This window comes from Capricornis sumatraensis, chromosome 1 (genome assembly GCF_032405125.1).
Source record: "Capricornis sumatraensis isolate serow.1 chromosome 1, serow.2, whole genome shotgun sequence".
NCBI classification, from domain to species: Eukaryota; Metazoa; Chordata; class Mammalia; order Artiodactyla; family Bovidae; genus Capricornis; species Capricornis sumatraensis.
Window position 1 is genome coordinate 188539683 of NC_091069.1, and position 14792 is coordinate 188554474.

At 38.0% G+C, this 14792-nt stretch overlaps 1 protein-coding gene across 1 annotated transcript in view; it reads right to left on the reverse strand.

Moving 5' to 3' along the window:
* The window catches only part of VPS8 (VPS8 subunit of CORVET complex), a 300926-nt gene that overhangs the window by 111669 nt on the left and 174465 nt on the right, over positions 1-14792 (reverse strand). The window contains exon 37 of the mRNA XM_068987935.1: positions 5558-5705. Coding sequence (XP_068844036.1) covers positions 5558-5705 — 148 coding nt within the window. The remainder of the gene's footprint in view (positions 1-5557; positions 5706-14792) is intronic.

Consider the following 14792-nt stretch of genomic DNA (forward strand, 5'->3'; position numbering starts at 1 on the left):
CAGATGCCATGATCTTCGTTTTCTTAATGTTGAGCTTTAAGCCAACTTTTTCACTCTCCTCTTTCACTTTCATCAAGAGGCTTTTTAGTTCTTCTTCACTTTCTGCCATAAGTGTGGTGTCATCTGCACATCTAAGGTTATTGATATTTCTCCCAGCAATCTTGATTCCAGCTTGTGCTTTATCCAGTCCAGCGTTTCTCATGATGTACTCTGCATATAAGTTAAATAAGCAGGGTGACAATATACAGCCTTGTCGTACTCCTTTTCCTATTTGGAACCAGTCTGTTGTTCCACGTCCAGTTCTAACTGTTGCTTCTTGACCTGCATACAGATTTCTCAGGAGGCAGGTCAGGTGGTCTGGTATTCCCATCTCTTGAAGAATCTTCCACAGTTTATTGTGATACACACAGTCAAAGTCTTTGGCATAGGCAATAAATCAGAAGTAGATGTTTTTCTGGAACTCTCTTGCTCTTTTAGAGAAGAGTTAACACCTATCCTTCTGAAACTCTTCCAAAATATTGCAGAGGAAGGAACACTCCCAAGTTCATATTATCAGGCCACTATCACTCTGATACCAAAATCAGACAAAGGCACTACCAAAAAAAATTTACAAGCCAATATCACTAATGAATACAGCCATAAAAACACTCAAGAAAATACTAGCAAACCGAAACCAATAATGCATTAAAAGGATCATACCATGATTAAGTGGGATTTATTCCAGAGATGCAAGGATTCTTTAGCATCCATAAATCAATCCACATGATACACTACATTAACAAACTGAAGAATAAAACCATAAGTTCATCTCAACAGATGCAGAAAAGCTTTTGACAAAATTAAAAACCCATTTATGATTAAAAAAAAAATCTCTCCATAAAATGGGCATAGAGGGAACTTATCTCAACAGGATAAAGGCCATATATGACAAGTCCATGAGCTTCCCTGGTGGCCCAGATGGATGTAGGAGACTGGGGTTTGATCTCTGGGTCAGGAAGATCCCCTGGAGAAGGGAAGCTACCCATTCCAGTATTCTTACCTGAAGAATTTCATGGACAAAGGAGACTGGATGGGCTATAGTCCATGGGGTTGCAAAGAGTCAGACACAACTGAGCAACCAACACTTTTTTCTCTTCATGACAAGCCCACAGCAAACAATACTCTCAATGGTGAAAACTGAAAGCATTTCCTCTAAGATCAGGAACAAGACAGCGATGTCTACTCTGGTCACCATTATTCAACATAGTCTTTGAAGTCTCAGCCATGGCAATCAGAGAAGAAAAGGAAATAAAAAGAAATTCAAACTGAAAAAGAAGCAAAACTGTCACTGCTTGCAGATGGTATGATACTACGCATAGAAAATCCTAAAGATGTCTTTAGCTGCCTTTAGTCTTTTAGGATCAGAAAACTACTAGAGCTAATCAATGAATCTGGTAAAGCTGCAGGATACAAAATAAATGTACAGAAATCTCTTGCATCCTTATACACTAACAATGAAAGATCACACAGAGAAATTAAGGAAAACAATCCCATTTACCTTTGCAACAAAAAGAATAAAATACCTAAGAATAAACCTACCTAAAGAGGCAGAAGACCTATACTCAGAAAACTATAAGATACTGATGAAAGAAATCAAAGATGACACAAACGGAGTGATATACCATGTTGTTGGATTAGAAGAAGCAATACTGTGAAAATGACTATACTACTCAAAGCAATCCGTAGATGCAATGCAATCCCTATCAAATTACCAATGACATTTTCCACAGAATTAGAAGCAAAAATTTTACAATTTATATGGAAACATAGAAGACCTCAAATAGCCAAACCAATTTTAAGAAATAAGGAGCTGGAAGAATCAGGTTCCCTAACTCAATGCTATATTACAAAGCTACAGTCATTAAGACAGTATGGCCCTGGCACAAAAACAGAAATACAAAAGAACAGGACAGAAAGCCCAGAGATAAACACAGACACATATGGTCACCCAATCTATGACAAAGGAGGCAAGAATACACAATGCAGAATAGACAGTCTCTTTAATAAGCGGTGCTGGGAAAACTGGACAACTATATGTAAAAGAACAAAATTAGAACATTCTCTAACACTGTACACAAAAATAAACTCAAAATGGATTAAAGACCTAAGCTGCTGTGCCACAGCTATTGAGCCTGTGCTCTAGAGCCCAGGAGCCACAACTACTGAGCCCATGTACCACAACTACTGAAGCCTGTGTGCTCTGTAGTCCATGCTCCTCAACAGGAGAAGCCTCGGCAATCAGAGGCCCATGCTCCACTAGAGAGCAGACTCCGCTCACCGTAACGAGAGTGAAGCCTGTGCAGCAATGAAGACCTAACACAGCCAAAAAAGCCACATGGACCATTCACCACATACATGGAAAAAAAATATATATATATATAAATTCCTCCTTTACAAAAATAAATTCCAGATGCATTACACGCCTAAATGAAAAAAGTATCAAACTGCAAAACTCATATAAGAGGATATCCTTAATGCCATTAAAGTAGGAAATAAAGGTCACACACACAAAATTTTGATACTAAAGGAAAAGACTGATAAATTAAACTACAAGTCACTAAAAACACGTTAAAAGACATGCAATAACAGACTGGAAGAGGGCATCTCCAACACATAGAATCAGTAAATAACTAGAGATCCAGAAATTAGAAAGAACTTCTAGAAATCAGTAAGAAAGGGCAAAATCTTAATAGGAAACTGGACAAATGATATGAATACATAATTCAGAGAAAAGAAAATCCAAAGTGTCACTAAGCATATGAAAGATATGCAATGTCATGAGTAAGCAATGATAATAATCATACTTGCAAAAATTAAGAAGTCTAAAATACTAGAAATCAGCAAGGACATAAAAAAGTAGCACATTTCAAACACTAATGATGAGAATGGAAACAACTAAGAAATCAACTTGGCAATATGAGTAGAATTAAGCTACTCTATTGTCGAAAGAATTCCACTTTCAGGCATACTACTTAGAGAAATCTCAGATGGGTACATAGAAGATATGTACAAAGATGTCCAGAGTAGCACTGTTTATAATGGCAAAAAACTGGCAACACTATGATAGGAAAATACATAAACTGTGGCACGGTCATTCAATAGACATTAAAATGAAAGAACTACTCTGACAATGCAAAACTTTTACTGTTTAGTTTGAGGCTCTTTTTTTAAAAACAAAATTTCTGATCAACTGTTCATGACAACTGAAGTGTTATTTGTTAAAATATTTATTCATTTGCGTGACATGCTAGATTCCTATGGATGTAGCCAATCATTTCTATTGTTAATATTACCTAATTTTACATAAATGGTGTCATAATAAACTATTTTTGCATCACAAAAAGAAAATGAAAGTACAACTACATGCATAAAAACTGATAGACAAAAAATTAACAAAAAGCAATTTGCAATAGGATTATTATGTATGATACCATTAATAAAAAATTTAAAAGCATACAAAACTGTAACTTGTGTTTTATAGGTAAATTCAATTCATATATAGGAAAAATTTTTTAAGAAGGATGGGAAGAAGAAACTTCCCATCTTCAGGTTGGTGGTAACCTCAGGGGAGACATGACAGACAAAGGATCATTTTCTCCTATTTCTAAAACAAACAACAAAGATCTGAAGTCAGTATGGCAAAATATTAATATCTAAAGAGTTGGGTTCATGGGCACATATGTATTTGATATTTTGCACACTTCTGCATATTTTGAAATATTTCATAATTTACAACAATTTAATCATGCTGGATCATCAAAAAAGCAAGAGAGTTCCAGAAAAACATCTATTTCTGCTTGATTGACTATGCCAAAGCCTTTGACTGTGTGGATCACAATAAACTGTGGAAAATTCTGAAAGAGATGGGAATACCAGAGCACCTGACCTGCCTCTTGAGAAACCTGTATGAAGGTCAGGAAGCAACAGTTAGAACTGGACATGGAACAACAGACTGGTTCCAAATAGGAAAAGGAGTACATCAAGGCTGTATATTGTCACCCTCCTTATTTAACTTCTATGCAGAGTACATCATGAGAAACGCTGGACTGGATAAAGCACAAGCTGGAATCAAGATTGCCGGGAGAAGTATCAATAACCTCAGATATGCAGATGACACCACACTTATGGCAGAAAGAGAAGAGGAACTAAAAAGCCTCTTGATGAAAGTGAAAGAGGAGAGTGAAAAAGTTGGCTTAAAGCTCAACATTCAGAAAACGAAGATCATGGCATCTGGTCCCATCACTTCATGGCAAATAGATGGGGAAACGGTGGAAACAGTGTCAGACTTTATTTTTGGGGGCTCCAAAATCACTGCAGATGGTGACTGCAGCCATGAAATTAAAAGACGCTTACTCCTTGCAAGGAAAGTTATGACCAACCTAGATATCATATTGAAAAGCAGAGACATTACTTTGTCAACAAAGGTCCGTCTAGTCAAGGCTATGGTTTTTCCTGTGGTTATGTATGGATGTGAGAGTTGGACTATAAAGAAAGCTGAGCACCTAAGAATTGATGCTTTTGAACTGTGGTGTTGGAGAAGACTCTTGAGAGTCCCTTGGACTACAAGGAGATCCAACCAGTCCATCCTAAAGGAGACCAGTCCTGGGTGTTCACTGGTAGGACTGTTTCTGAAGCTGAAACTCCAATACTTTGGCTACCTCATGCGAAGAGCTGACTCATTTAAAAAGACCCTGATGTTGGGAAAGATTGAGGGCAGGGGGAGAAGGAGATGACAGAGGATGAGATGGTTGAATGGCATCACTGACTCAATGGACATGGGTTTGGGTGGACTCTGGGAGTTGGTGATGGACAGGGAGGCCTGGCGTGCTCTAGTTCGTGGGGTCACAAAGAGTTGGACACGACTGAGCGGCTGAACTGAACTGAATCATGTGGGGAGTTTAGGAGTGGATGCAGAAAATATAGGTTACTGTTTCATCAGTATTGACAGCAAAGACATAATGGCAGGTTAAAAACAACTTTAAACAGGGAACATACTAGCCTCTTATGGTAGGTTAGAACATGTGCGTATATATACATATGCACATATCTGCATACACACACACATTTCCATTTGGAATTGGAAGAAAACAAGGAAGGAGAATCAAGGCAATGACTGTGCTAATTGCCATTTAGCCTCGTAAGTCTCACGACACTATCACAAGATTATCTAAACCATCAGTGTCTGCAAGTTAAGAGTTTGGTTTTTCCCTTTTAATATTTTTACTGTATTCCTTTTTCTGTGTTTGTCCTGTTGGCTAAAATGCCTGTGAAACTTGATTAATAACAATTATTGGCATGTGCTGTTTCTGACTTCACCAGAATGAACAGAGAGGCAATTTATCACAGCAAAGAAAAGTATGCACCATGGAGTCAAATGAAGTGGGTTCAATCTTCGATGCAAGCACATACTGGCCATAAACTCAGGCAACTGATTTAACATATGCATCTCCCTGTGCTCATTTGCAAAACAGTGAATGATAAACATTGACTCTTTCCTTCTCTACAGCATTGGTCTTACCTGAATAGTTTCTTCTAGGCGGTAGCACTCAAGGACTTGCAGCGTCTCAATAACGTGGTTTGGGCTGAACTGACACAAGAGCTCAATGAACTGCTCTATGATACAGGGAGATATCTGCAGCGATTCTTGATTTACATGAACACCTTCCCTGAAAACAGAAAAGGCAAGAGAGTAGCATTATTTAATCATATCTGTAATTAAGGCTACAAATAAAAAGCATGCTAAGTTTCCCAGGTGGCTCAGTGGTGAAGAATCCGCCTACCAATGTAGGATACGCAAGTTTGATCCCTGGGTGGGGAAGATTCCGTGGAGAAGGAAATGCAACCCACTCCAGTTTTCTTGCCTGTGAAATACCATGGACAGAGGAGCCTGATGGTCTACAAGTGCGTGGTTTTGCAAAGAATTGGACACAACTCAGCGACTGAACAACAACACAAAACGTTACCTTAAAACCAAGACTACCTTTTGGTCAGGTAAAACTGTGAGTTAAAAGTCTTAATGTTACTTAGGTTATTAAGGTGAATTATATGATAGAGACATTCTAAATCACAATGCTTCTCAATTCACCTTAAATAATTATGGAAATGAGATTCAGTGCGGGCTCCTCTAAATCACACACAAAGTTCTATTATTGCTCAAAAAAAAACCAAAGATGACACAGTTTAGTTTGAATAATTTGATCCATGAATGACTATATACAAAAGCCATCTTCCAGTCTCAACAACTGTCCCTACTCTACTTCCCTTATAGTACCAATCACATCATGTTGTAATCACTTCTTTAATTATCTATCTTCCATAAAAGACTATAAATTCTGTGAGGGCAGCCACCAGGTATCTTCTCACTAGTGAATTCTGAAAGCCTGCAACAGCATCTTGCACAATGCAGTAACAGCTAATTATTTGGCTGTTGTGAAAACAAGCAAGTGGATGAAGAGTAAGATATATTAAATTTATGGTTCATTTGCCTGGAATGTCAGCCATTCTCAAAGCCTGCTATTTATAATGCCTACACAAAAGCTGTGGAGGTCAAGGATTAGTTTTATCATGGTGGAGACTACTGGAAATATTTAGAAAAATCAACTGCTGCTCATTGGAGATCTAAGAATCATTTTCTCTCTACCCTCAAAATAAGTCAGTTTTTCTGGGAGTCTGTCTTCTCTTCAGAATTCCTCAACCAAGGCTCTGTATATAAAGAACTGGAACAGGGTTAAGAAGATACAAAAATGACTTGGAAAACTAACCTTCTAAAAAAAGGCTAATGGTCTGAATAGACCAATCTCTAGAAATGAAATAGACTCGGTAATTTTAAAAAAAAAAAAAATCCCTACCAAAAAAAAAAGTCCAGGACCAGATGGCTTCATAGGAGAATTCTACTGAATATACAAAGAACTTACACAGATCCTTCTCAAACTCTTCCAAAAGAACCAAAGAGGAAGGAATACTCCCAGAGACGTTTAATGAAGCCACTGTCACCCTAATACCAAAACTAGACAAAGACACACTACCAAGAAAAGAAAATTACAGGTCAATACCTTTGATAAATATAGATGCAAAAATTCTCAACAAAATATTAGCAAACTGAATCTAACAACACATAAAAAAGGTCATACACCATGACCAAGCTGGATTCAACGCAGTGTCACAAAGATGGTTCACCATATGCAGACTAATCAATGTGATACATCACATCAAGAGAAAGGGCAGAAACTATACGATGATCTCAATGGACGCAGAAAAAGCATTTGATAAAATTCAACATCCATTCATGATTCTTAAAAAAACCCTTACAAAGATGGATATACAGGGAACATAGCTCAACATAAAAGCTGTTTATAACAGCTCAACATAAAACCCACAGCCTTGAAATATTCAACCTTGAAATGCTGAAAGCCTTCACACTAAAATCTGGAACCAGACAAAGATGCCTCTCACTAATTCTCTTCAAGATCATATTGGAATCCCTGCCACAGCAGTCAGACAAGAAATAAAAGGGTATTCAAATTGGTAGGGAAGAGGTTAAATTATCATTATACACAGATGATGTGATACTATATATAGAAAACCTTAAATACTCCACACAAAAACTACTAGAACTGATAAATGAATTCAGCAATGTAGCAGGATACAAGATTAACAAACAGAAATCTGACATTTCTTTATACTAACAGTCAAATAGCAGAAAGGGAATATATATATTTAAAAAAACACCTTTTGAAATTGCATCCAAAAAAAATTTAAGAATAAACCTCTCCCAGGAGGTAAAAGACTTTCATGCTAAGAACTACAAAACATTAATAAAGGAAACTAAAGATGATTCAAAGAAAAGGAAAGATATCCCATGCTCTTGGGTTGGAAGAATCCTGTTAAAAAGGCAATACTACCCAAAGCAATCTACTAATTTAATGTGATTGCTATCAAATTACCCATTTTTCACAGAATGAGAACAAATATCCTAAAATTTATATGGAACCATAAAAGACCCAGAATTGCCATAGCAGTCTTGAGGAAAAAGAAGAAAAACAGGAGACATAACCCTTCCAGACTTCAGACAAAGCTTTGATTACAAAGCTACAGTTATGATTAAACAGTATGATACTGGCCCAAAAACAGATATATGGGAACAGAGATCCCAGAAATAAACCCACACACCTATGGTCAATTAATCTTTGACAAAGGAGGCAAGAATATAAAATGGAGAAAAGACAATCTCTTCAGCAGGTGGTGCTGCAAAAGTTGAACAGCTGCATATAGATCAAAGAAGTTAGAGCATACCCTCACACTATGCATACACATGAGCTCAAAATTGCTCAGACTTATTTATAAAACAAGACACCATAGAACTCCTAGAAAAGATCATAGGCAAAAAATTCTCTGACATAAATTATAGCAATGTTTTCTTAGGTCAGCCTCCCAAGACAATAGAAATAAAAACAAACAAATGGTACATAAACTAATTAAAAGCTTTTGCACAGCAAATGAAATATCAACAAAACAAAAAGACGACCTATGGAATGGGAGAAAGTATATGTGAACGATGGCACAGGGGCTTAATTTTCAAAATATACAAACAGCTTCTACAACTCAACAACAGCAAAAAATCCAATCAAAAAATGGACAGGAAAACCTAAACAGAAACTTCTCCAAAGACATACAGATGTTCAAAAGGCACACGAAAAGATGCTCAACATCACTAATTATCAAAGAAATGCAAGTTAAAATGACAATGACGTATCACCTCACACCAATCAGAAAGGCTATCACTAAAAAGTCTACAAATAACAAATGCTAGAGAGGGTGTGAAAAAAAGGGAACCCTCTTACACTGTTGGTTAGAATGTAAACTGGTGCAGCCACTATGGAAAACAGTATGGAAGTTACTCAAAAAAACTAAAAATAGTTTTAGTTTCCCATATGCCCTAGCAACCCCACTCTTAACCAGAGAAAAGAAAACTCTAATTCAAAAAGATACATGCACTATTCACAATATTCGACATGAAAACAACCTAAATGTCCATCAGATGAATGGATAAAAAACAAATGGTGTACACACACACACACGGAATATTACTCAGCCATCAAAAGGAATTAATGCTATTTGTACCAACATGGATTGACCTAGAGAACATACTAATTGAATTAAGTCAGAAGGAGAAAATAAATATTGCATGCTATCACTTATATGCAGAATCTAAAATACAACACAAATCAACATATCTATGAAACAAAACCAGATTCACAGATACAGAGAACACACTTGTGGTTGCCAAGGTGGAGGAAGGGACTACCGGTGGGATGGAACGGGAGTTTAGGATTAGCTGATGCAAACCCATATACAGAATGGATAAGCAACAAGATCCTACTGTGTACCACAGGAACCTATATTCAATATCCTGTGCCAAACCATAATGGAAAAGAGTATGAAAAAGAATATGTATATGTATAACTGACTCCCTTTCCCATACAGAAGATATTACCATAACACTTTAAATCAACTGTACTTCATTAAAATCAAATAAAAAATAAATAAATCGTTAAATGGGGCGGGGGGGGGGGGGGGTGGGGGACAACAGAGAGACAGCCAGAAAGGTTAATGGTCTAAATCAACACTTCTAGTTTTTTCTCATAATGGCACATAGAAAATGACCATATTTATCTGGCCCATCAGAAATCAGACTGATTACAAGGTACTCTGTGTACCCTAAGAGGTGCCCCTCAAGATTTAAGGGACGCAGTCTTTAAACACAACTGTAACCCAGGTGCAGCACACCAACAGCCATAGGCAGGAATATCTGGACTCGAGAATGATCTAGGGGTTATAAGTATTCTATATGGTGGTACACAGCACTCCTATTTTTATTAACAAGACCCTGCAGTTACAGAATAGGAATTATATTTAGAATAGAAAATCTTTTCCAAATAAAGAGCTTTATGACCCTCAGTCCTGACCAGAGGTTGGGCAAGGATCTCACTAAATTCTGCTACTTGGGGATATCAATACATGCTGAGGCTAATTCAGTATCGCCTCAAATAGGCTGTAAATCCCAAAGATCAAGTTTTCCTCTTTCTTTATTTCACAACTGCCTTTAAGGCAGGATTTTGTTAAATGACTGCCTACTCCCTATGTAGACCACCACCTGAGTTCTGATCACATAACTTGAAAACTAAGTGTCTGTCCCAACTATACAATAAATTCTGAAACCAAAGACGGTGCTGCATTCATCACCGTTTCCCCAGCATTGGCACAGTACTGTCACAAAATAACAGATGCTCGGTAAACGCACACTGAATTAAACCGAACTGATGAACTAAACAGTACACTGGACTGTCTTCAAACAGATGGACCCAAAATGTAGACTAGAGGAGTGAAAATTACAAGGACTAGGGCCGTAAAGTGAGATGTAGCTAGGACTAAGTCCTGTCAGAAAGTTCTACATGGAGAAAATAGGAGATGAAGATGGCACACTCAGGGGAATGACAGTTCTCTTTGTAGAATCAAAGTTGTGTCTCAATAGAACACAATTAGGTAAAAGAGAAAGGGAATGCAAACCAATTCTTGACATTAAGGTGAGTCCATGTACTTTCCATATGTTTATACACAGTTCAGTTCAGTTGCTCAGTCGTGTCCGACTCCTTGCGACCCCGTCAATCACAGCATGCCAGGCCTCCCTGTCTATCACCAACTCCTGGAGTTCACCCAAACTCATGTCCATTGAGTCGGTGATGCCATCCAGTCATCTCATCCTCTATCGTCCCCTTCTCCTCCTGCCCCCAATCCCTCCCTCCCGGCATCAGGGTCTTTTCCAATGAGTCAGAAACTCTTTGCATCATGTGGCCAGAGTATTGGAGTTTCAGCTTCAGCATCAGTCCCTCCAAAGAAAACCCAGGACTGATCTCCCTTAGGATGGACTGGTTGGATCTCCTTGCAGTCCAAGGGACTCTCAAGAGTCTTCTCCAACACCACAGTTCAAAAGCATCAATTCTTCAGCCCTCAGCTTTCTTCACAGTCCAACTCTCACATCCATACATGACCACTGGAAAAACCATAGCCTTGACTAGACAGACCTTTATTGGCAAAGTAATATCTCTGCTTTTGAATATGCTATCTAGGTTGGTCATAACTTTCCTTCCAAGGAGTAAGCATCTTTTCATTTCATGGCTGCAATCACCATCTGCAGTAGGTGGTGCTAATATTATACCTATGTCAGACTTCTGGTAATATGTCTTACAAATGCAAGACTATGGAGCAGATTAAAATCAGACATAAGCACCTGCCGATAAACCACAGTACTTAATTCTTTCCAGAACATTTATTCACAAAACCCTTTACAAGTACTGAAGATGTGAATATGCATCAAACTAAGCAAATCACCCAAATGAATAGATTTTGATGCATTCGTTTTTGAGGGAAATAATGTGTCTGCTGGGAAATGATCAGGAAAATCAACATAATCAAAACTTTAATAAGAAAATTGTAGCATTAACAAATTTACATCCATTTCTGACTGCTGCTTATCAGTCTTACACATAAAAGCAATTTGTTATATCCATTTCTCAAGCATATTTCTATTATGTCTTTTATCAGCTACCTCTTTTACCAAATACTCATTCCTAATTTTAATGGCTGTCAAAATTATGTATTTTAGACCTAGACTTTATCTACTCTTTAGGGAATTTCTATTTTAATGACAGAATTGACTCACATGATGTAGACATTTAAATACATATAAAGGGAGAATTTTATAAGACTGACACAAGGCTTTCTTTAGTCAGCTTTAAAATAGAGTATACGTATGTCATTTGAAGCATGCACACACACACAAACACACTCCAAAATTCAGGTTGGAGAAAATATTCACTCAGTCTGTGAAAATCAATTGAAAGTATAATCTAGTATAATTGTCTATTTCTGGGAAGGATAAACTATATGTCAGTTTTGAAAAGCATAACTTAAAAATGATTCTAATATTCAAATTTCTGATTTCAAAATATTTGACAAAGAAAATGAATATTTTGCAAGAATAAAAAAGTCTTATCTAGTCCTTCCCCTTCATTCTAAAAGCTGCACAAAAACAGGCCAGTCTAGACTGCTTTTCTAGATCTCTGAGAAAGACTACTTCACAGTCACCTTTAGTGAGTTGCTTTGACAACTGTGGGCCACCTCAGCTTAGCCTAAATCCTGTCTGAACTCTTCGCTCATTTCCATATATCCAGCCCTTGGAGGTGGTGTCATACTGATGACTACTCAGTACCTTTGGACTGAGAATGCAAATAATGACTCACAACCCATAAGAGCAGAGAAAATTATTTTCCATATAGTTTTTATTCAAATCAAGTCACTTCATAAAGCCAGGAAGCTGAAGTCTCAGCTTTCCACATTTATCCCATATTAAAAATTCCATAGTGGACTCCTGTGCAAATTAAACAAAAACCTGAGTTTGCCAATTTGCCTGAAAAAATGCTTTAAATGTGTTAATTATAGGTAGCAAAGACAATACCTAGAATTTGCACGAAACTGTAACATAATCAACAATAATGTTCCACAAACGGGACAGGTGACTGCCTAGATGGAAACCTGTCCTCCGGCAAGAAGGAAGCCAGTACTCGGTCTCTCCACTCTCCATGCTGACCCTGCATGATGTGCAGAGCAGCCGGTATTCCTCAGAGAGGAACAGCTGCAATCTTATATACACTTTTATGAAGCACAGTCCAAAGGAGACAGGCTAACAGCAAAGATGCTGCCACATCAAATCAATGTAATAGCAGATTGAAGACAGATCTTTAGCGGATAGGATTGCTTTCCATTTCCTTACTCTAACAATCAAGTGTCAAAATGTCCTCTTCCAAATCTCAATAGAATTTTTGTTACTTATCTGATACTCATAGGAAAAAGGTGTATTGTTTTGAGTGATCGCCTGCATAAGCAGGAAGAATAGATTTTATAAGCCTAATGATTTTATGGATAGAAAAAAAAACTTAGCTGTATAACCTGATCAACTATAAACAATAACTGAATCAATGTAATGCTGTACAGACTTCAAATAAAAACTTAACAGGTTAGCTAAAATAATTTTTTCTACCATGATAATAGTAATAATAATAATAATCACGCAGGTAACAGCAAGTGTATTTTTCTAATGCAAAGGTCTCGGTATCACTAATATCTGCTACTGACCCTACTAGAAAAGACTGCCTTAATGTGGCCCAAGTAGATTAAAGAGTGAAAAACTGCAGGTCCTGGCATCTCAGTATAATATAATTTGATACACTTTCAGTTTTGCGTGGGAAACTTGAACCATTTTCTCTCCCAAAGGATAGATGGAATTAGAACAGATAGAAAAAAGGCAGTTCTATGACACCACCACAGAGACAGTCTTTAAACAGACAGTGGGTCAGACTACTATAAATCTATTATGATATATATACGTAATTCTGACCATAAAAAGGACAAATATTTCTGGTCTCTAGTCCAGCATGCAAAGAGCTTCAGTTCAGTTCAGTCGCTCAGTCATGTCTGACTCTTTACAATCCCATGAATTGCAGCATACCAGGCCTCCCTGTCCATCACCAACTCCCAGAGTTCACTCAAACTCATGTCCATCAAGTTGGTGATGCCATCCAGCCATCTCATCCTCTGTCGTCCCCTTCTCTTCCTGCCCTCAATCTCTCCCAGCATCAGAGTCTTTTCCAATGAGTCAACTCTTCCCATGAGGTGGCCAAAGTACTGGAGTTTCAGCTTCAGCCTCAGTCCTTCCAAAGAACACCTAGGACTGATCTCCTTTAGAATGGACTGGTTGGATCTCCTTGCAGTCCAAGGGACTCTCAAGAGTCTTCTCCAACACCACAGTTCAAAAGCATCAATTCTTCAGCCCTCAGCTTTCTTCACAGTCCAACTCACATCCATACATGACCACTGGAAAAACCATAGCCTTGACTAGACGGACCTTTGTTGGCAAAGTAATGTCTCTGCTTTTGAATATGCTATCTAGGTTGGTCATAACTTTCCTTCCAAGGAATAAGCGTCTTTTCATTTCATGGCTGCAATCACCATCGGCAGTGATTTTGGAGCCCCCCAAAATAAAGTCTGACACTGTTTCCATGGTTTCCCCATCTATTTCCCATGAAGTGAGCTTAAAAGTTATCAATTCCATCCTCACAGGAAAAAAAGTTGAACAAACTGAAAATCAACAGCTCTTTTTGGATCCATCTGAGAAAGGAGGTCACAGAGCAAACTGCCACCCCTCAACTTTGAGAGAGGTGGATACAAAGTATCATAGCTAGCTGGAGCAGAAGCCCAGAAGCAGAGACCACTGCTGCTGGGCAGGACTGGGGCAGGAAAACCTAAACTGTAATTGACAACACACTGGAGGTTCAGTGAGGACCAACTTCAGAGTTAAAAATTCCAGAGGGGCTATGTCTTGTCAGGGAGTTCTCATACTTTTGTTAGTTTTACCTCCAGCAGGATCGCCAGATTCACTGTGAGGACTGGAGAAAAATCCCATCATGCTTCAGCAGAGGGAGGGGAAATGTGGCCACTTTGAAATACAATTGGAGCACTTTGTCCTTCTTAACAAGGCTTGCTGTAGGGACTGAAATAGATACCCCCAAATTTGGGTGTTGAAGTCCTAATTCCCAGTTCCTCACAAGGTGACCTTACTTGAAAATAAAATCTTTGCATATGTAATTAGTCAAGTTAGGATGAGGTTATACTGGAGTAGGGTGGGCCTCTAGTCCAAT